Source organism: Rhea pennata, chromosome Z, assembly GCF_028389875.1.
Source record: "Rhea pennata isolate bPtePen1 chromosome Z, bPtePen1.pri, whole genome shotgun sequence".
Lineage (NCBI taxonomy): Eukaryota > Metazoa > Chordata > Aves > Rheiformes > Rheidae > Rhea > Rhea pennata.
Genome location: NC_084702.1, coordinates 7,614,080 through 7,638,548, shown reverse-complemented (window position 1 = coordinate 7,638,548; position 24,469 = coordinate 7,614,080). Strand labels below are relative to the sequence as shown.

At 36.4% G+C, this 24,469-nt stretch overlaps 1 protein-coding gene across 5 annotated transcripts in view; it reads right to left on the bottom strand.

The window, feature by feature from the left end:
* The window catches only part of LOC134153221 (histone-arginine methyltransferase CARM1-like), a 68,972-nt gene that overhangs the window by 15,019 nt on the left and 29,484 nt on the right, over positions 1 to 24,469 (bottom strand). For all 5 annotated transcript variants that reach the window (XR_009961132.1, XR_009961134.1, XR_009961133.1 and 2 more), the window contains exons 3-6: positions 16,416 to 16,522; positions 16,121 to 16,225; positions 10,700 to 10,810; positions 1,238 to 1,415 (exon numbers count right to left, since the gene is read on the bottom strand). Coding sequence is in view for 2 of the 5 variants with exons in the window: in XM_062599199.1 (XP_062455183.1) it covers positions 1,238 to 1,415; positions 10,700 to 10,810; positions 16,121 to 16,225; positions 16,416 to 16,522 (501 nt within the window). In the remaining 3 variants the exon portion in view is untranslated. The remainder of the gene's footprint in view (positions 1 to 1,237; positions 1,416 to 10,699; positions 10,811 to 16,120; positions 16,226 to 16,415; positions 16,523 to 24,469) is intronic.

The window sequence follows — 24,469 nt, the reverse complement described above, 5'->3', positions numbered from 1 at the left end:
GTCACAAGCCTTTTAAAATTGGCTGTAGGGAGCACAGTAACACATTTGAAGAGAAGAACTTCATACAGAAGGTTTCTAAACTTAACAGATTATGTTTCTGCTACTAAATACTAGCAACTTACGCAAAATTTCATGATTTTGGTACACTCCATGGAGAATCATTAAGTTTAATAATTGCTGCATAAGGTGATTCAGGTAAGTTAATCACCCCCACTGTACAAGTAAGGAATCAGAAACTGAGGCACATATCTTCAAAAGTATCCACTCATCTTTAGTCCCTATGAGAATAAACTGCCTGAAGATAAGTTTTCAGAAGCCCTCTGAAACCAGGCCCTGAGAGCCTTAACTGGAGACTTAAGGTCAGTGGCTGACTTTTGAAAAACACTACCCAAACATATTTTGGACGTTTGAAAGAATTCAAAAGCAAAGCCAGAATTAAAACTGCTTAGCTCCTGACCTTGAGGCACAGATTCAATCTATGCTTTACAAAATTTCCACCCTGCAGTAATCGCGCTTGAGAAAGGCTGCTTTTAAAGAGAGACTTTATAGTTCATTTTCAGCATTCATGTAGGAGAATTTAGCACACAGCAATTAGATGCTCAGATTTGCCTCATGAAGAACATTACCATGAGGTCTTGGATCTTAAAGATTCCCTTCAAAATTCCTCCAAACAGAAGGGGAATGAAATACAGAGTACTAAATGCTAGGAATCTTTGACATGCCACTAAAGAGGAGAGATCCAAGTATTAGAAAAGGTATTTGGAAGAAACCCAGTAAAAGGATGTCAAAACAATTTGAAATTCATAGTTTTTCCAACAAGAGTTTGCATTTTTTCCACAAAAAGGTCATCATATTTGGCCATCCTCCTCTCTTCTACACTGCACTGCCTGGCCTTTGAGGTTAGTGTGCCATCTTGTTTTGTGATATACTGCAAGAGATGCAATCACAGTGTAAATAGTGGTACACTAAGATCAAAACATGAACAGAAAGTAGTAGCCAAATAGCAACGCATTTAAGAGCCACCTCCAGCACAAAAACAGCAGGGAGTTACATCCTGGAGCAATGGCAATGGAGGCTGCATCATGATATTCATCCTCTTGGGCCCTTTAGATGGGGGTGGTGGAGCTAGAAACAGAATGAAACCCCACAATCCTGGACTATCAGTGTTGGTCTTTCTTCTTTCTGAAGCTTTTTATCTTCCTTTTCTATACAAAGGAGTAACAGTGGTGACACTTACCATTTGATTTCAGCCATTTTTTTGAATGGAGGTAACTTTCCAACATCCTTTCATTGAACAGCATATAACCCATCGGTTCAGAAATTATCACATCAACACTCTCAGATAGGGAGATCTCCTCAATTTTTCCTGACAGAACTGTGATCTTGTCAGAAAGGTTGTTACTTCTCACCAACAGCTGCAGAAACAAACAAAACAAAACAAACAAACAAAAAAACACATAGAAAGCATTGGCTTCTTTGATTAGCAAAATTTCTATCAGAGATCTTTGATTAGTATTAAGTCTCCTACAGCGTGAAACAACTACTAACTGAACTACAGCTGCCCTTCCCATAGTGTAAGCAATTATTCAGTTTCACAAAAAAAGCTGTAGGAAGTTAAATGGTACGTAAGAACACAACCTGTCAAATTTTAGTAAAACTATCTCACAGTAACTGAAAAGGATGGGTTAGACCAGCAGACAGAAAAAATTGTATTTCCTTAGGAATTCATTCTAATGTATGGGATTTTAATGTTTATGATAAGGAATTAATCAGTGTTTTGTGATTTCTGAAGATAAATTCTGAGAAAGTTCCTTCTCTCCTCTTTATACATTCAAGAATTTTACATCTATTAGATGAATCAGATATACATTCCATGCCAAAATACTAGTGTTCCCTCACAGGGAATTTAAACAATTTAAAATCTCTTCTTCCTACAAGACCTTAGATTTATCTAGCTTTTTCCCTCCATTAGCAATTCTTTGTTATCTAAATCCCAAACAGGGAATCCACTTTTGCTATCATGAATGTTGTAACTCTTTAACAACACAGAGCAAACTGTGTAACATTTTGGAGAAAAATATTACTCCAGGCAAAGCTACAGAAAAAAAGCCCTCACGGAGAAGGTGGTTATGAAAGCAGACAGTTGGCTAACTCTCACTCAGAAGGAAAAAACCCAGACACCCAAGCACAGACCTCTGGCAGTGACTGCTGTCATTTGATCTTTATTCTCCTGCAATGATGTGAAAGAAGCTCAGCTCTGCACTTCTTTGCCAAAAAGGAACAGCCTCTCTATTAGCAAGTTTATATTCTGAAACCCAAACTACGAGATATCTGTGACTTTGGTCAACTTGTTAGTCTCTGAAATAAGTCAGTTTCAAAGCAACTTCAGAATATTTTGAACAAAAATATCTTTGAAGAATCTGGTCTACCCTGAAGATGCTTCAGCATACAGCTGCAGACCTTTTCTCTTCCTGCTGCCATGACAACCCCTATACAGGGTGGAGGCAGAAGAAACCACCTGCATGGGATGTGGATGGATGGAAAAATAAGGAACCAAAAGGGAAAAATGTACCTAGAAGAAGATGGAGGTAGCCAGGTGGAAATGAATACAGAATAGAGGCTGAACCATTTATATGTACTAAAAAGTACTCCTTCCTAGAAGATGTGCTTGCACTGGTATAGTTATAACATCTATAGAAATGCATGAACTACTTCAGCAAACTTTTTCCAGTACAGACTGGGCAACAGATAACAGATAAAAAACATACACAGTGTGTGACTTTATTCTAACTACAGAATGAGACTACTATTGCTATTGCTTAATTCTACCACCTTAACAAATGGCATAGATAATGATTTTCAGACATAACCTGCTACTATACACCATAAGCAAATACTGTAATAGAATTATTTAATGAAACAAAATCCATACTAAATAAATACACTTTTAATTAACTAAATAGCACTGGTTTTACTTAGTTTGTATCTATTTTGAAAACAGGCTAATAGGTGGGCTATTTCCTTTTTATTTGGTTTTCTTTTTTTTTTTTTTAATAAAAGTGTTCTTTAGACCAGAGACTATGTCAGCAAATACATTATGCAATTTCATTCTGGAAACAAAATTACCATTTTGCTCAGAGGTGAACTCTTTACCTAAAAATAGCTTTAACTATGAAGTACAAGCACAAAAGCAGCATGGGTATACAAGGGCGAGAAGCCTAAATCATTTTCAGACACTCACAGAGTGTGACAGATAGCATTTACAGTTGACTAGAGGACAGCAGAATATTATGATCTCCACTATGTGTGGAGAAGATACTTACACTGAGAAAATATTTACTGTCACTGGAGATAATGTCAGCAAGATAAATGGAACATGAAAAATATTTAAGTTTACTATTCCATATTATTATTATACAACCTTAAAAGATCAAAATTTTTTTTGCTTTCCTACTTTTAGATATAGCCAAAAAAACCTCCAAACATAGTCAGTACTAATCCTTTCCTGCAGAACAGAGTTATGACTCAGTAAAATTAAAACATTCTGTGCTTTAGTTTCTTTAGTTTCGCAAAGATAAAATTGCCTTTTTTATAAGGGAGTTAAGGTCATGTCAGAAGGTTTGGGCCGTAGAGTCCCAGGGAACAGAAACTTCTGGTTACTTATATAACATTCTTCTCAATTTCCTACCAGTATGGTCTGATTGTAATCTGAAGAGCCAAGGCAATCCTACATCTGCCAGAACCTCAGACTGCATACCAAGATTGTCAGGAAGCCAATGAATGGCAATTTACATAAGAATTTTTTTATAAAGAATTGAGAGAAACTAGATTAAGACTTCTTGATTTATTTCAAACAGAAGATCATCTGTCTTAGGGCAGCTACTTGTCACAGACCTGCAGATGCTCTTGCCTGCAGTTCATTGACACTACTTTTCTGATATTTTTAGAGCAGTTTAATTAGCACTAATTAAGAATTCTGTTGAGCCAGGTTGATGGCAATAAGAAAATAGTTTTTGAACTTCAAAAGGGAAAAGGGGAGAATTTGAATAGTCAGATGATATTTCTGAAACTGGAATTTATCATACATTTATGAAACTCTGATTAGTGGCTCATCATCACATGAACAGAAGCGAAAAATCAATCTACTTTGCATTAAATATTTCAGAGCTCCATTCTTCCCAAACACCATGTATCTTTTTTCCAGAAAACCAAAAAACTACAGAGATAATAGAAATAATTTATAACAGATACAGAACACAAGGGTATGTTATTTCTACCTTCACAAACGTGACTTTGCTTTTCATATAGTAAAATTGGCCATATCACTTAAAAGATATTTAATGCAAGCTACTACCTTCATCTCTTCATTGAATCTTCCAACCTGTATCTTTATGTTGACTATTTTTAACTATTGTCACTAAATTAAAGCTTTTAAAAATATTAGCAAATTTTTATTTTTTTAGAACTCTTACTGACAAATGGGGAACAAGCAGCTAAGGGTGATGGTAGCAAAACTTTTGTATTTAGTGCTTCTGGGAATCATTAAGAAATCTGTGGCAAAAGGAGAGGAGGTATGTGTGAGTGGGTGAGTTGACAATGTTTTCACTTCCCACACAGTATTTCATAAATTCCTGCAATCTCCAAGTCATGGTCAGCACAATGTGTTTGAACATAAGAAATAAAACTGTTTCAGAATTTCACAGCTTTTGTGAAGGGGAAAAAAGGCTTGAAAAGTATATAAAATGTTTCATTTCACCTTTTATCATCTGGATTTTTCACTAACTGGAAGGAATGTGTTGTTTTCAATAGCTGCACTGTCTGGTGACTGGTCTCCTGGATTTCAGGAAACTTTGAAGCAGGGAGAGACTACACTGATGGAGGATAAAATTCACTTCTTAAAATACAAATGGTTAAATTTGTATCTTGTATATGAATTCACTGCAAAAGAATTGCATCAGTCTGCCACCAAATGTGGCCATGTTAGTGTTCTGGGTTTTTCTTCATCCTCTTTCACTCAGCATTCATGAAAATTAAACATTCAAAAGTCTTAGACAAAATAAGAAAGGTTTATTTGACAAAATCCAGATCAAAACTTGTTTCTGCAGTACATTCAGGTAAATAGAAGCCTCTCATATATCTCTTCTCTTGAAAGATCTGGTCTACATCAAGGCACAAGAAATCTCCCACCCAACTAAAGAGAGACACAAAAAGAGGCCCAGCTGTTGTATAAATCTGATAGTCAATGTCATAGAAGCTACGAGTAATTCAAGTATCTTACATATGACTTCCCCTAGAAAGATTGTGCCAGCTGTCTTACATTCTGAAATCAGGATCCATCACTAATGATACGTGAGAATCTGTTTTGCTTTGGCACAAAATTCTGCAAAATTCTTCACAAAAAACCCAACAAGCCCTAGAAATAATAAAAAAGTTTGACTTCCAAGGATGGCAAATAGAATAACTCTACCAAAACAGAAAACAACATGACAACATCCTTAATAATTAAAACAAATAGTGAAATGGCTTTTAATCTAGCTGTGCAGCTACATAGGTCTTAAATACCTCTTCAAAAGTATGTGTCTTTAACAAGTACTACTGCAGTTAAACTCATCAACACATTTAATGCTGAGAGATGCAGAGAAAACAGAGTAACTTCTTCAGTCTCTTGCAAGACTCAGAGAAGGACTCAAGTTGGTGAAACCATACACGTTAACTACATGTCTTTGTGAAACACTTCTGAAAACCCAAATAGCAAACATAATCTGGCACAAACATTCTCTGTGGATTTTTTAGGAGTAAATAGCAAGGCTACAGATAGCCAACTCAAAACCCTGAATAAAAATGTGAAAGCCTTTCACAATTGTCATGAGATGCGAATATAGTTAGGCAGGTGCACAAAGAAAGTCAGAGAGTCTACCAGTAAGCTCCCTACAACTCTACCTGCTCAGATTTTGCACCTTCAGGGTAGTTGTATTTATCCAACTTTTAAAGTCACTTTTCTGGCCTCTCTTAACATGAGTTGTCAGAAGTAATTACACTTACACCAGAATTTAAAATATAAGACTCAGTCCACACTTAAGATTTCATGTAAACTACTCAGTCTCTTAAATCTAGAGAGAGTCTAAGTGCCTAATGAGATGCTTATTCTATAGTAATTCCAAAGATTACAAAGCTTTCCTTTTTTGTACTGAAGATATCCAGCTGTGTCCAGCTGGAGAAATTCAGCAATTTAGCTGAATGTAGCTATATTAATTATATAGCTGTATTCAGCCAAATAGCTGAAATCCACAATCCATCATTCCTGAGAGAAAAAACTGCTATGCTGCCAAGTCTTTATCCAGTAACTCTTTGCAATGAAATGTCCTGTCAATCTTTTTTATCTTAAGTGTGCGCTATCACCATACCGTATAAACCCCACAGTAATACTTGTGATATACCAGATGAGATGGCAAACAACACATCATTATATACAGTTAAAATATTTTAATCTAAACAACAGAAAACAAACAGGTGCGGTTTGTTTACTGTACAGAAGACAATATGGTGTACACCAGTATTACCTAAATAGTACATTCTAAATAGGTGCAAACATTGTGGTGGTTGAGAAAGAATTTTTGCAAAAGTACCTGCCCCCAACGCGTGTTAAATGCCTTTCTAAATTCCTGAAGGTGTGCTGCAGGGAGAGTGAGTCTGTAAGCACCCTCATAGGAGCAACCACAGAGTCTGCTCAAGCTGGTATTTTTTTCTCCCTAATGTTCAGCTAGGCAAACAGAGAAAATAGCAGTCTTAAACACAGGTACTTACTATGCCCTTCTGATACTCTTACAGACAGCAAAGCCCTTCACTATGGGTAATTTTATATTTTAATGATATCATCACTAGCTGACATCCTCAGCACAATCATATTTTCCTCACCCGCAGTAGCTCTTTATTCAAGTGCTATACATGCCAATGTTCCTTGGTCCCACATAAGTTGCTTAGAAGACGATTTAATGTTTATACAAAACCACCAGCACCAGTTACCTGTAGCCTTATTTCTTCTGCCTGTCCCACCCCCCTTTTTTTGGCAACAGATTTACCGTAACAGTGAATTATCAGATCAGGATTGTTTTAATCTCACATCTCACATCACCACTACAGCATTCACTCTGAAGAATTTCCTCCCTACTACAAACTGTTTTGCTAGGCCAGGCCTACTTCAAATTTCTTTCTCTGTCCTGGGCTGCATGTGGAAGGAGCCAGCTGTCAGCAGATGTCTATCTAAGGCATGGAGTCAGGGGACAGAAGAAGAACTCATGCACATTCACAACAACCATCTCCAAAGGTACATAGGATTTCCTCTCTCCTCTGCCAAAATTTTCAAAGGAGGGGAAAAGACAGCAGGCAAATCTGGCATATGTAGGAGCCAAGGTGAAACTACCATTTTCTGTGTGATGTTACTGAATAAACGATTTCCAGTACATTGACAAGACTGACATAAAAGTGAACAATAATATTGAGAACTCCCTTAAATGCTATTCTTTCCTGTGCAGAGAAACGTCAGAAGTACTGGAGGGAGAAAAATGAATTCCTTGTAGTAATGACTTGCACTTTTAAATTATACATATTATAAATTATCTCTCTGTTGTTGTTTTTAGTTCAAATGAAAATACATTTTTTACTAATTTGTATGAGCTCCACTGGAGTTGTGCGCAACACACATATACCATCATAATAAAGAGACTAAGGTGTCTCTGGCTTTTCTGAACAGTTTAATGAGGCCATAAAAGAAAATGAAAATGCAAGCAAATTAAATTGCTGTCCAGTGAAAAAGCCACCCAGCTACTGCACAGAACTCAGTGACACAGACCTAAACTACTCTTTAGCAAATATCTAAACCAAATGAGTGACTGAGGCATTATGTTCCCCACTACAGCAGCTGCTATGAATTTTCCTCTAATCTTTTATGATGTTCTACTGTTGTACACCTGTACACAATACACAGTCTTTAACTTTTTATCATTCTTTTTATATAAACTTCTAACCATAAAAAGGAATCTACTTTAAAACAAACATATCTCTTAGTGAAATACTATAGTTTTAATGTGCACAGCTTAAGTTCAGTTGCACAGTTCGTAATTTCTCTTCAGTCAGTAGATTGTTATACTGGATTCACACACTTCATATTAAAATAGAAAAAAATAAAAGAGAAAATATGACTTGTTAGTCCTACCTTCAACAGCATATCTTACACATAGCTGAAACAGACAGCAAATTTAACGAATTCATGCAGAAGTGAAAGGAGAACTGGATAGAAAGTAATGCTCTTCTCATAATCCAGATACTGGATAGACTATGCTAATTCAGAATGAAATCCTATTGTGGAATACAAGAATTCTGTATTTAGTGTCTATAGTATGCAATAAAAGCATTAGAAAACTAACCAACTAAGTATGTTTTTATTAAATAAACCTAAACTCTTAAAACATACTATGTGCTAACAGATCAGCTGACTTGCCATATAGTTTATGAGAGTGAGAAGGTTTTCATGAGAAATTATGACTATGTGATTTTTCTTCTAAAACTGAGCTCATCTTGGGAAAAAGAGGAGAGGGAAATGATCACGTATCTATGAATTATCAAACAGAGAGTCTGGGTAATTGTCTTCACTTCAGCTAGTATTCCTCAGTACTTATAGCTGTATAATATTCTTTATTTCTCTTCTTAAACTGTAGTTTTAAGTAGTTTAACATTTCATTTACCCCAGGGGAAGAGCGATTCAATTTCTAAAACCAATGGATTCATGCTGTTTTTCTTTTTCTAATAGTAAATTGCCAGGTATTCTACTCACATTTATATACTCTCATAAATACATACAGTATTTGACAGACAACAGATGCAGCATATATGTTTTCACAGCTAATGACTTGGCTTACCTCTGACTTCAAATCATATTCAAGACTGACCAAAAGTTTAACACATATGTACATTACGCTCACCTATTTGCTAGGACAAGCAACTTCTCTTTTGCTATTTTTATTACGATTTTATAAATACAACTTATTTTTTTCATGAAACAAAGACATTTGACAAACTGTACCTAACAAGATCCTTAATGAAAAAAGAATCACCTTATACTCTTCCCTCTGACTGACAGACAGCTCACCTTTCCATATGTTTACTTTTTTTAACATTTTGACAAAACGACAGACATCAGGAAAAGTTTTCCCTTTAATTAGGAAGATTTTTTTCTAATTATCCAAATTATCAAAAAAAGATGGAAATGTTCTTGCAGTACATATCTCCTGAGTCAGGCTATAGTTCATCCTGGCTGGCTGTAAGAGTAACACATACTTAATTATCAACCATTCATCAATAGTAACAAAAATTAGGTGGGAAGAGAAACTGATTATATGAAATTCATCAGCTGAAATTTATATAATAAGAATTCATACACATATCTTAGAAAAATCCAAGAGATTTCAGTGTTAGAATATTTTATTCAATATATAAACGAATATATAACATATATGAAAGATTACAGAGAATCCTATGTAACAGCTGGAATGAAAAATGCAAACACTTTATATATTAGTAAGTATTTCTACCTGGAGAGAAATAAATGTGTTTAACCTCCACATTTGCTTCTTTAAGATCCAACAAGTTCTCCTAGTTTCCAGCAGTAACACATCTACTTCAGATTGTTATAGCTGACAACTGGTGTTCACTAGCTCTCATTAAGGGCAAGGCAGGATTGCTGTATCAGGATAGATAGCAGTTTTCAGTGATCTGCTGTGTACTCTTTTTTTAAGCTTAGAGGAATTATTGACTCAATGCTATCTGCAAGCATCAATATTCTAAATTAGTAAAGCAAAAACAGAAATTAACATCTAGATAAACCAACTTTTTTCTAAGTAGGGGATGAAAAAATCTTCACTTTGCCACTTTTCACTCTTCCATATTTTAAGAACTCAGACAGAGGTAGTCAGCGCTGGCAGAATTTAAAGTAATATGTTCACATTGCTTCCCACTCATTTAGATGTTTATCTGAATAAGAAAACATTGCAGACTGTGGGAAAAGTCAGATTTTTACTGTTGCTATTACCTAGAATTGGCACTTTTTAGGAAGTGGATTTCTCTTAAAGACACTTAGCTATTAATCTCACTTTTGTGCTTAACAAGCTTTGAATCATATTAGAATACTTCATTAAAAATGCTCCAAAAATATATTTTAAAACTGAGAGCATTCTTCAGATACATATTTTTAGACTCAAAAACATATTTTTTCCTACAAAGGTTGTATGTCTACTCTGTATGTAGCAGACTAGACATACTTAGCAGGAAACTCAGTCAACTGGCTGATCACACAGATTTCAGAGATCTGTAAAAAAACACTTAAGTATGCAAATATGTAAGTTTCTGTGCAAAAGCACAGAACTAGTGAAAACAACATGTAGTTTAAAAAAACATATTTTTGCTTCTGAAAAGTCTAATCACAGTTATGTACATTCCCAGGTTTTTTTACAGAAATAACCACCATATATGTTAATTGGATACATTCTAAGATTTAGAACACCTTCAAAAATTACCTTCTGAAAAGTGTTGGCACTTAGACCTGACTTGTTAGGCAAGCTAAACTGAAATTTTGAATGCAGAGGTCTAGATCTTTCATGTTTTCACATTACATCATTTTGACACTTCATTCAAATAAAACACTTACCTCTGCGTATTTTGCTACTGAACTGGCTTCAACTGCATAGACTTTTCTAGCACCAGCCTGCACTGCAAAAAATGAAAGGATTCCTGATCCACAGCCAACATCTAGGACCACCTTAAAAACAAAAGGCAGATCAAAAGAAGCAAAATTATGAGAAGTCACATCTTGACACTTGAGTGAGAAAATTTTCATAGCTGAACCCTGAGTTCAATAAGTGTGATTTTTTGCCTTAATTTTACAAATTACACCATGACACCAGGAATAGCTTCTTACTGAAGAGTGTGAATGTCCTTAATCTTTATTTTGCAGAAAAAAGCACATTTTAAAAAGAATGTTGACTATCCACATATAGATGTGTGTGGCATGGTGGAAATAGGTTTTATAATAAAGTCTGTTTAGGAGAAAAATGTAAACATTTACCTTAGACTTTACCTTACTTAGACTAAATACCCTGGGAGGGAGAGAAACTAAGACTACAATAATTTTTTGAATTGAATTTTTTGAAGGAGTACAGAACAATGTCTTTTTGAATGAAATAAAAATCACTCTTCGGTGGGGAAATACCTTCAATAAAAGTGAACTGTATCTTCATCGGAATATTGTTTCTGTTTGCTAACATCAATATTATATCTTTAATGATTTGTTGGATGCAGTATTTGTTGTAGTTCCTCAAACAAATGTTAATCTCAAAGCCTCACCTTTCCCTGTTAGCCAGGATGTGCACCTGTTGCAAGCCAAAATGTTAGCTAAAATGTTTCAAGGGTCAGAATTTTTGTTTTAGTGCGCTGAAACTCTGCACTTCCACTATGCATGTTTGCTGTCAGCGAAGCCAGAGCCCACTTTAATGGACCAGATAAGCCTCTAGTGCTAGCTTCATTCTGCAGCAACTACCATTGTACACATCACTCAACACACCACCGTAGAGGCCCTAAGTATACAGACAGAAAGACAGACTAACTGCTGGAAAAATAGTTAAGATGAGAAACGTAATCAATTCGATGTAAAGTACATTGATCTGTCCAATGATTTAATATCACTACTTTGCTCCCTCAAAATTTTAATACTTGTGAGAAAAGTATCACTGAACAAGCTCTCCATCTATATTGGATCCTCCTGTGATCTGTGCTTGACTGAAAACAAGCAGTCAGAATTCTGTAATTCCTGTGGCTGAAAATCTTGTAAAACTTCAAGCCAAGATATGAAATTCAGAAGCAAATGTTAGACAATTTATGTCACCTAGAACTGGAACTTCCTAAGATTTCGAATCACTTCAGCTATGAAACTGAACTACAGCCCTGATCCAACCTGAGTCAAACCCTGAGCTCAAATATAATATGGGTTCAGAGTGAATACCACAGCTAGGTATATCACTAGCTTCCCCTACTCTCTGTCCAGATTTCCCATTGGGTGTACACTGCTTACCAGCCTTTAAAAGCAGAGAAAAAAAATTGTGTATTCAAGCAAAACAGTTTTGGCAGAAAAATCACCTTTCAGGTGTATGAGCATGTTCTACTCCCCAAAATTCACTCTACATGAAATGTAGGTTACACATTACCAAATACAGTCCAGCACACATGGTTTGAATCTGTTATACCTGCTATAGATCTGTGTTACAGAACTACTCCAATGCAAAATAAGTTAACAGTGCTTCTGTTATTGCACATAGTTTCAAGCTGGGCGTAGGAGCCAGAACCTTCCCTTTATTCATATCTTCTTTCCTAGCAGAAGATTTATTATGCTCATTTTTTATATCACAGGTGACAGGCTGTCAAAGATCCAGTTTTCTTCTCTGTGCTTTTGGCAGGTATTAGAATATGCTCCCACGCCCAGAGCAACTAACTCTTCAGAACAACAAGTGACAGCAAATGTTGGGTAAGAAAGTAGAGAGGAAGTCCAGGCCAATTTCATTGAACCGTAGGGCTGACAGAAGGTCCAATAGACTAGTTCTAAATGCCCAAGGAGAACCACAGATATTATCAAGCTTTCTCTCTGCATATTTGGAAGTTAGAAGGAAAAGCCAACTGTTCAAGTTCAGCAATATAAACGCAATGGAGAATGAGTTTTTTTGTTTTTGTTTTTGCACTGAATCTGCTTACAACGCCAATTCTTACACTATACCTATGTCTGCGTCAGCAGATGATATGACTGAATTGGAGTATTTCTTTTCAGGATGAAATAGGCTCCAGTTCCAGAAGGGAGCTGCTAAGGGAAAAATCGTGTGAGAACAGGAGTAGACTGCAAAACATTGGGGAGGCTGAACAGGAGATGGACAGGATCTTCACAGAGACTTTTCAAAGCCCAGGCCACAAAGTGCAAGGAAGGAGAAACAGCCAAATGGTATGTTCAAATAAGTGGAGGATGGAGACTCCCAAGATGGAATGAAAGCCAGCTGAGTCTGAAGCAACTGTCCACGCCCAAAAGGAGGAGGAGGCAACGGCTATAGAAACCCCTTCCCGCAGGGGACAGAGGCACTTATCTGGTGATCTGACATGCTGTCTTGAGAGGCTTCTTGCACAGCAAGGGCCCAGATTTAGGATGTTAGACAAGGAATGATTAGGCCCCTCTGGTCCATGGATTATTTATTACCAATCGCCCCTCATCCATGTAGACACCAATGATATCCTCAGATACCAATGATATTCCGGTGATTACATGTAGAGTCCCTGCAGATAAGGGTGAAGCACATGGGACCCCAATCCTGCCAGTGGGAGGGACAGGCTCAGCAGGAATAATCTAACCTCTCTTGGGTATTAGTACATGGCTATGCAGGACTATGGTTTTTATGATGACAGGATCTTGTGGAGGAATGAGAATTGCTGGGGATAGATGGGATCCACCTGAAAAATGGAGCAAGAGCACTTTTGCCATTAGGTTTTCAACATAGTGAAGCGGGCTGAAAAACTAGGTCTATGCTGTGGGAGATTACGATAGCTTCAGGAAGTATCCAGGAGACAAATGAACAGAAGAGAGTCCCATGCTCCTATTGTGAAAAGCAGCATGACAGAGGAGCCATCTGAGATGCATGTACACATACACAGCATGAGAAACAAACAGGAGGAATCAGAACTTCATGAACAGTTACACAGCTATGATTTCACTGGGATTACAGAGACATGATGAGATAGCTTGCACAGCTCATGCTGTCATGGATAGCTAGAGACTGTTCAAAAAAAAAAAAAGGCTGGCAAGGTCAGGAGAAGGGGCTGTGCTCTATGCAAAGGTATGATTTGAGTGCATGGAGCTTCACTTTCATATGGACAATGAGCCAGTTAAGAGTTTATGGACATCAGTAAGAGGACACAGGTTAGGGTTATAGGTGATACTGTGGTAGGCATCTGCTGCAGATTTCAAGGGATTGACCAACAGGAACCTTGGTAGCAAGTCTGGTAGCAAATCTTTGCTTGAACACTATGCAGTAGTACAGGCTGGGGCTGACTAGCTAGAAAGCAGCTTTCCAAAAAAAGACTTAGGGTCCTGCTGGACAACAAGTTGAATATGTAGCATCCCTTGCAGCCAAGAAGGCCAACCACAAGACTGCATCCAGCAGAAGCCTGGGAAAGTGAACACATCCACTTGTGAGATAGTTTTGGACCATTTAGGTCAAAAAAATACTGCCACTTTGGAGCAAATCCAACAGAGGTCCCCAAAATAGGGCGCTGAAGGACAAGATGTATGAAGAGAAGCTTGAGAGAAATGTTTATTTAGTATAAGCAAAAGCATGCTTGGGGCAGAGCTTATTGCTGTCTTCATCTGTCTAGCTGGACAGATGAAACCCTGCTACACAGCTCCAGAATTTTGTTTGCTGTTACCTGCCTAGACATCACAAGCACAGGTCTGACTGTCTCAGCTGCTATTTTGAGACCTCACAAGCATTCCTACTTGGCTGTCAGACTACTGCTTATAAATTATGTGCTTACAGAAGGTCCCGTGTCCCTAATATTTTTTTTTAAGTATTTTCATTAACAATTCTTATTTTTAAAAGGAATGGGTGTTTTAGGAGTGTAATAGCAAGACCTGCTGATGACACAAATTTAGGTTACTCAAGAGCAGAGAGACTTAACAAAGCTAGGTAACTGGATAAACTAAAATGAATTCAATTTTATGCTGATTAATAAACTTTTAGGAAATATGAACCATTCATATGCTATGCAAACTCTAAATGTTCTCAAATAGACAGATGCAGTTAGAGGGAAATAAAGCCCAGATTTCTAAGGAATAGAGAAAAGAATAAATAAGCCGTCAGAATTCTGTAACACAAATCAGTTGTATTGCTTTGCCTTCAACATCATGTATAATTCCTGTCAATCCCTCTCAAAACAGGTGTAGTAGAATTAATGGTGGCTCTAAAAAAAACAGTGAGAATACTAAGAGGACACAGGCAATTTCTTCTAATAGAAAAAGACTAAGAGGACTGGGAATGCTGACCCCAGAAAAACAGAAGAGAAGAGAGGACAAGTAAGAACAGATGACAAAAAAAAATCAAACAATGGAGGAGTAATATACAGAAAGTCAATTGGGAACATGAATCCACCTTTGCCTCATAACATAAAAGCAAAATGACAGAATTAGAAAGTTGACAAATTCAGAATAATATTAAAGAAGACTCATTTCCACATAATATACCATTATATTACAGAACTATATTACAAAATTTATTGCTGTAAATATCATTAAGGGTGGGAAGAGACCCAAGAGTGCACAGGATGGATCCTGATCAGAAAAGTCACTAGAGTTAGTGCAACTAATTTTAACTGAAAAAAAAAATAAAGAAAGTAAAAACTTTGCAAAAGATATTAAGCCCTATGCTTTGGATTCCAGGAAGCCTAACAAAGTACAACTGGTAAATGACTGAGAGAGAGGTTATCCTACATCTCCTCAGTGTAAGTTTTCTTGTGTCTTTCTCTGAAGTGACTGGTCTGGCAAGAGGCAAAGTACCAAATCAAGGAACAAAAAGTCAAGAAATAAGCCTGTCTGGGTTCCCTGATTGTACACAGAGGATAGCAGAGGAATTTGTAACTCCTGCTTGGATCTGTTTTCTGGATCATTCATCCTATGATGTATAGTGTACCATCAGCATCATGGTGATGGTACATCATCATGCATTGTCATGCACATGTTTGACAATGACACTACAAGTATAAACCACACACAAGTTAGCAAACTCATGCACAAAGTCTCAGGTGAGAAAAGGCTGCAGTGTGATCAGTGCTGTTCAATGTGAAGTTTAAAACTTAATCAGGATATGAGAATATTTAAAATTTTTAACAGGGGATTCATAGAATCAGTAAGGTTGGAAGGGATCTCTGGAGATCATCTAGTCCAACCTTCAACCGAGTGGCCCATACAGGGATCAAGCCCACGACCTTGGCATTATTAGCACCGCACCCTAACCAACTGAGCTAACCCTAACCCCTACGAGCTTACCTTGTCTTTAAAATCTATGTGGTTCTGTAGGATAGCGCTGTGATATGTGGCTGTCCTCACAAAATCCTGCATCATATTCTGTTGCTGAGATAGACAGCCATAAAACTAAAAGAACAGGACAAGAAGAAAAATATTAAAAAGATGAAGCCCATCAATCTTTTCTGTTCTTAAATTACCAAGGGTCTGAGTGCTCATTGAACAAAACTGAGCTATATTCCTAAATGACCTGGTGATGAAGGTCAGGAAAACAACTGTAACCCGGATTCCACAAACTGGCACTGAACAGTTTCATTACCTGAAAATATTGAGCAGCAGATGCTTCATCTGTTCGCTGACTGAACACAGAGTCTTCCCTTTTTTGGTTACAGCACCTCTTCAACATATTTGAAAATGTGCTGTATTCTGGAAAAGAAAAACAGAAAATACACAAATGTAGTAAAGCAACACTAGCAGAGCAGAATAAAATAAATGTCATGCAGTGACAGGGTAGGAACATATTCAGTAAAATTTCACATAGATTTTTCCTTTATCTTACAAGGTTCATAAATATATAGCAAACAGTTTCAAATTTCATTAAACAAAAAGCTGATGAACAGTATCTGAAGTTGTTTTCACAGGGAACCTGGATACATGCAAAGCTTTTGTCCAGGATTCTCCATTATGGTCAGCAAAATGCAGTAGATATCTGTGATGATATCTACTAGATACTAGAACTCTAAGAGAGGAATGGCTGAACATAAGCCTCAACATACTGCTTTAGGTTAATCTCTAATAACTTAGGTTCAACACAGAGAACTATATGGAAATACTGTGAGATGCATGGATTTAAGAGATTTACAGCCTACAATTAACTGAAGTTGATTGGCCTAAAGAGTCAGGCTGAGGACCACATACCTTTGTTTAGCAGCAGTCTAGCTAACAAGGTCAGAGTAACAGTATTTAGGCTACTGTAGGCATATTCATTTTTGATATTATACAATTAACAGGAAAATTCAAGTGGGCCTAGAAAGCAGTTAGTCAGTAGAGACTGTATCTAGAATGATACGTAGGACAAGGGCGGTTGGAGAGGGAAAGACTATGAATGACAAAATAAAATAAAGGATCAAATTTTTGCATCTTCTGGTCATATGAAAACAAGAGAAGACAAAGAAGTCAAACTATACTATGCTAATAACCAGAGAGATAGGAAACTCCTGCACTGTTCAGGTTTTCAAATGAAAATAACAAGTGCCTGAAACATAAAATTATGTGCATTGCGAAGAATCCATTTGGCAATAACATAGACCCCTTCTGAAACAAGGAGTGCCTTTGAAAAGCATAACCAATTAATAAAACTAACATATCAATACAGTAACAAGGAAAAGAATTTCCTTCATTATTTCAGAAAATTCTGATATCCTGAAAAAAAGATTTGGTTGTATTGATCTTTTTCCACTGCAGAAAGGTGACTTTTGCAAAAGGAAGAGAAGTAAAAGATGACAATTCCTTCAAAAGATGGCTTTCCTTCTACCTTTGGAAATCAGGGCAATCTCAATTTAAAGCTGCCTGAGAATGAAAAAAAGACTTCTGTTTACATATGTACTTACAAATATACATAAGCACAGATGCTGGAAAGTCATGAATAAAGTAATTTTGAGTTCAGTGCTTTACTCTTTACTCAGTCAAAAAAGTTTGAATAGAGAGTTGACAGAGATCCACAGCAGAAAACTTTAAATCCTTCATAGAAGTGTATGACAGATAAGATTCTAAATCTAGAAGATTTAGAATTCAGTAAAAGCTTCACAAACTGCTGCTGTCATTATCTGAGCCTTCTAGTCTTTGCTCAGCTAGAAATCATTACAATCTGAAAACTGGATGGAAAATGGTCTTCCTACCAGGCAGTCATGCATTGTTTCACTCTAAGAATTTTGCACTGAAAAAATGTGACAAACAGCCACAGTTCCTCCAAGAAGCCTGAATCAATTGAGGACACAGTCTCTTGAATGTCTAGGTAAACACAAGCTGGACTAAACATAACAAAATCCACTCCTAAGCCTCCTGGAATAAGTAATGTCTCTCAGTTGAAATTATGAACAGTCTAACGGATGCAACAAAATCAGCATGTTGAAAGCCTGGAGCAATAGCTCTGAGAAGCACTAGATTGAATGAATAAGTCACTTTAACCTTACACCACTAGACGACTGTATGTGTGGCAGAAGCTGTAAAACACAGCTCATCCATTTATTCAAATAAGCTTCAGCTGCTGAGGAAATCTGCCACAGAACTGATCTGTTACTACTGTGCAGAAGATTCTCCTGCCATTTCTAGGTCAGGGAAAGTCCCACTCTGTTACTTCTGACCTTTCAACTTCAAGATGCCATATTAAGCATCTCATATTGGGGTGATCTGGGGATTTGAAATTACTTCTGAATTGCCATTAGTAATTGCCATTACTTATGAATTGCAGAAGTAATAGTAAAATGTCAAGAAAAATGTGCAAATGCCACCATCATGCCCTTTTCACTCCACCACAATACAGATAATGTGTAGAATATTAGAGTAAGTGACTGGCTCATGGCAAGGTATGAAGAGAGGCCCAAGGTGCAGACAGTGCCAGTGACGGCACACGCCATCAGAAAAAGATTGCTTTTAGAGACAGTCTAAACAGACAAGTCTCTCTGTTCCTTCAATGCATGGAGAGACAAGAGCAGAAAGAACACTGGATATTGCAGATCCTCTCCAGAGAATCACCCATTATCTTAAGCTTCTCCCATATTTTTCCTGTCTGAAGGTTAGAGATGATTTAACAGGTTCAGCAACATGCTTGTGTTCTTTCTTTTCTATAGTCACTTTTCATGCACAGTATTATTCGCACACTTCTGTCTGACTTTTTGGCAGTTTTGATTAACACTCCGAACATCATCTTTGGCATCTAGGAACTAGAATGGATTTCAAAACAAACACAATGTAAAAAAAAAATGGAAGATGTTAACCAGTGAGGTTGGGCAGTCTCCATCCTTGGAAGGGCTGACTCTGCTGTGAATAACAAGCTGGGCCAGAAAACCATCACAGATCACTTCCAATTGAATTATTCTATGATTTTATGACAAAAGTATGATTTACTTGTGATATGATACTTCTCTATATACAAACAAGATGTTTGCAGATGGAGCTGTCTACAACGCTGGTAAATTACAACACTAATACTCATTGAGTTGGAGAGTATATCAAAATTTAAATAAATAATGGGGGGCCCTGAAAGCTTCTCCACAATCTTTCAGAAGGGATCTCAGATGCTCTTAAAATTTTCCTAACAGAGTACATGCAAGATAGCAATTTTTGAATGCATGCTTTTAAAAAATCAAAGATTCTAAAGAAAAGTCTCCTAGGTTATGCAAATTGCCTAAGAATTTTTCCTAATATTTGCTGCCAGTTTCTAATATTATCTAGAATTTAGATACATATTCATTTGTGACTATTACGGTAAGCATCTACATAATAAATTTCTAGTTTTAATGTAGAAAATGGAATAAGCTATTGTGAACACTCCACACACAACATGGGCATATGAAATAAACTGAAAAATGATACACAGTGAAGCTTTCATAAATTCTCCCATGTAAGAACAATCTGCTACTGAAAAGGGACATCATTCTGGTTTCTTTAGCATGGACAAAGAACACAATGCTTCTTGCTTTAGTTGATTGTCTCAGGAGAAAGTAAAGTATTCCTATCCAGCCAGTCTTCTATATCCAACAAATATTTACAATAATCTGTCTGCTCTCCATTTGCTTGTGCAAACAAACACACTAAGCTTGTATCTCCTCACATTCTCTAGAAAGGAACGTCTTTTGTTAACTCATACTTCCTGCCTGTGATATGAAATATGGCTTCAGTTGCATATTGACCACGGTGTTGAAACAAAATTTAATTTTGACCTTCCTAAGAAGCTGGGAATTTAATCTGTCATATAAAAAAATATATCTAGAAATGGTCATAGGCTAGAGAAAATGGGTTTCATTATTTATTTAAAAGTGGAAGGGGACAGGAAAAGAATCCACACCAAAAGCAGTTAGGCTGACAGACAGACTGGAATACTGGTAGATCATCTACTTGGAAACTCCTTGTTTTGCAGCCAAGAGTCAAATATACAGAACTAAAAATCAGAAAAGCAATTTCAAAGAGCAGCCAAAGAATATTTCTCATTAATCTTCAGCCCTATCTCTTTCATCAAGGTTCTGGCACTCCGTATCTCTTCAAGGATGTAAGGAATTGATTTTTTCATCTCAAAGGACTATCAGGTAGCCTCTTCAGATCTTCGATCACCTTCTGCAAAGCAAATCCCAGTACAATGGACTTTTTACTGAAGGGTAGTGCATACTAATCTGAATGTAGTACTTACAATACTACAATTTTAAGAGTCTGCTAATCTAGGCCTGTCAGAAATTCCTTCTATTATTTTCTTGATGCCATGCAAAGCCTTCTTCTTTTTACCCTCATAACTGTTTCTTTTGCTTTACTATCTGGAAAACCAGCAGACTGGGAGGATGACACTGAATCCTCTTTCATGGTCTTGTTTATCTTCAAGGAAATACCTTACAATTTTCACTGACTGAAAAACAAATTCCTGTTCTCCCCTCTCCACATTCAATTAAATCCATTTAAAGTTTTCCACTAACAGGTAGAAAAAACTCTCAAAACCTTTTAAGTGCTATAGAGACATTCTAATATGGTAAATTAGTAAGTCAAGGCTTTCAAATGCAATGCATTTGCTCCTTCCCACACATTTTAAGACTTCCAATAACCACTCCAACAAGAATAACAATGTTCTTGAGAAGACAGGTATGCAGACATACTAAATTAAATATTTAAAAGACTTTCAGTATCTCAGAACAGAAAAACAAACAAACAAACAAACAAAAAAAAAAAAAAAAAAAAAAAAAAAAAAGGAAAGAAACATACCACCCAGCAGCAGCAAAAAGAAAACACAAATGTTTCTCTTCCAATAAAACTTATCTGGATGTTCCAAAAGTAATGGAAAAGAATACTGGGAAGGAAGAACACTACAGACATGCAGCCTAATCTAGTTCATATTACCCCATCTAGACATGAGTTTATTTCTAGCAGGGTGGAATAGACGGCAAGTGCTGGTTGCATCATTTGAGCTGTGTAGCCTGTGCTGGACCACATGATGTAGAGATCTGACTCCTACTAATTTTCCTGCTAGCTACTATGAAGCTTGTTTGGGTGCACCTACATGAGCTGCAGTTACTAGAGTAAGCACAATACAGTAGTTAAATCTGTGTATTTTACCTGCTGAAATAAATTGTTTATAAAACAACTGCAGTTTGACTGGATCAGAAGTATACCATACAACCCTCTAAAAGAACTCAAGCTTGTGCTTTATGGTGCACAAAACAGAAAAAATAAATGCAGCAAGTCAAATTATCTCAATTTTAAAGAGTCATGAATAAAATATAATCTTGAAAACTGATTTAGTTCATAAAGTTTGTTAGGATTTTGATTTTTTCTTATTCTCCCACTTCTTTTTTTCAATTAACATCTGAAAATACATATTTCTGTGAAAACTTCTGCCCAGCTATGTACCTTAACTAACATTTACTGTTAGACATTAAACCCATGTTTAATAACTAATCAAATCAAGTCTGATAACTTATCAGGGACATATTACAAAGACTACTGCAGCAGTTTCTGCAGGCACTTTCATACATACCCCAGTCTTCATACAAAGTCACTCAAGTGGTTGCACTCTGCATGAGCAGACTACAGATTTCTCTTTGCGAGATGCTTATCTTCACAGCAGAAGATACATACACAAACACAAGATATTATGATAGTGTGCTTCACCTCTCTGCTTAAAACAAATGGAATCACTCATTATTCTGAAGGGGAAGAGGATGAGGAATGAAGAAATAGGAAGCTCCAGTATTAAACCTGGAAGGGTGCTGGGGGAGAAAAGGGAAAAAAAACACTATTTGACCAGTGGTTACTAACATAACAGCAATGGAGAAGAGCTATTTTCAAACTGTTTTGTACTATCATTTTGTACTTCCACTATCAACTGCAGGCTACCATTAAAATGCAGTACTTGTATTAAGTAGTAAGTTTGCTCCAGGATTTATGAAAGGTTTACAGTCGTAACTTTGATCCATGTTTGGAAAAAAGGAAAGTAAAGAGGCCTGTAACTTCTCACAAGACCATATCAGGCCAGTCAGCCCGTCTTTTGTTAATACCTAAGGGAGACACTTCCATTTGGAACAACAGAGCTGCCAAATATCCAAATGAAAAAATCTCCACTTTACAAAACAGTAGAAATCTGCAGCAAAAATACAGTGAGTTTATCAAGGCTTGATTACTTTTTTCCAAGATATCTGAAGTAAGAGTTTTGTTTTTATTCAGTAATATGTATTAGACTTCAGAAATTCTTAGTGATGCCTACTGCAAGTAAAATTCCAGAGCATTCACAACACAGACTCAAAAGAAAAAGCTCACAGATTTCCTTGGATTTACACCAGTTCGACTGCATTTAACCTAGATATTTTTATCTGTGTATAATTACTTATCAAATAAATATAAAGCTTTTCTTAGCCATAAACACAGCAGATTAGTCTAACAGTATTCGTATGTTCATTTCAACATTTAATTTATTAATATTTCACTAAGCATTAGATTGTTTCATTCTGGCTGACTGACTACAAAATCAGAATTTCAAACCAGGTCATTTAGAACAATGCTACTTCATGAGTCAGTTTCTCCAGTCTCCTTCTAAACTTTTTATTATTCTGGATTTTCTGCAATGGAAATAGTTTTGTCCCAAACACACTAGTAGGTGAATCATTTCCAGCATCCGTACAGGAGGACCTGATGTTCAAAAATTTAGCCAGTAAACATTAACACAAGGAGACTTAATCAACTGCATGTTTTTACACGAAATATGACTGACAGCATTCAGCATCAGTAACTGGATGACACATATTCCAAACGTTTTCTATTTCATGCTTTTCTCAAGGTAAAAATCTTTTATATTGTTTTCAACATCAGTAAGGCATGCTTTCTTTGGTAAACAGAAAGCAAAATACTTTACTACCTCCAAACTAATGCCTTGCACATTTTAACTGAAATCTATTCCACTCTAACATAACTTTCTATCCAGCAGTGACTCGCATCCAAACTAAAACAATGAAGCCAAATTCATAAAGCAGTCAGTTATCATCAAGAAGGATATTAAATGAGTACCTTTAATTTCAAGCTGCAACCACACTCCAAAGTAATGTAAACTAGCAGATGCGAAAGCTTCCCCCACTGTGTCAATCTCACACTAAAAAATGTTACCAAAAGAGTAAGTCATGATTTGAAAAGTGGCATTGTTACGTATCTAAATTTAAATACTTCACCATGTTTGCGACAACCCTAAAAATTGTGTTTCACAATAGATAGAGAGAAATGGGTATTAAAGTTGTGGCCAAATTTACACAAAGACTATTGCAATATTTTAAACAAAACTTTCTAAATCATCCTATAATTTTGAAACTTTTAAACTAGGAAATACTAGATCTTTTATCTATTTTATTCTTCTTCAAAACAATGGATTTTTTTAATGTGAACATGCTTTCTCAGAATATAACTTAGGCTTTAAGGAAGGATGACTATTGGACTCAATATACTATCATTGGATGAAATGGATATACTGAGACAGATACAGTGCTTCACTTATCTCTTCTGATTATAAATGGTCACAGCGCTGAAAGTATCTGTATATTAACGGTCTCTTTTGCTCATGGTTTAGTAATGCTTAGGCAGAATCTCTCCTGAACTGGTGGGCACAGATGTGCCTCAAGCACAGGCACCGTCTGCTAACATAGAAATTAGTGGCTATTCATTTTCAAGATATTGATAATATTTTCTGACACGTATCTTGCCTTACTGGAATGAAGTACTGGAATGAAGTACTGTTCATTTTAAATAGAAAATTATTCCCCTTCCCACCCCCCTGCCAAAATCTCCTCCATTCTTACCAGAACACAAGACGTTAGAATTCAAATGAATTTTTAAACATTCAGAATGACTGGACATATTTCTGAAACAAACATGCTGCCACCTCCAAAACAGAATTAGCACCTCAGTATTGAAATTTGTAGACAGGCAGACACAGCAGTGAAAACAGAGGTTGTGAGTTCAAGAAAGATCAAATATCTTATTAATGATACTGAATCTGAGTAGAAAATCTAAAGATCTAAAATATCATATATAATTATTTTTTTCTAAAGCTGTGGGAAAATTATGCTAAATTACTTGCCTACATAAGAAAAGAAAATTACCAGATCACAACTGAAAAGTCAAACATTAATA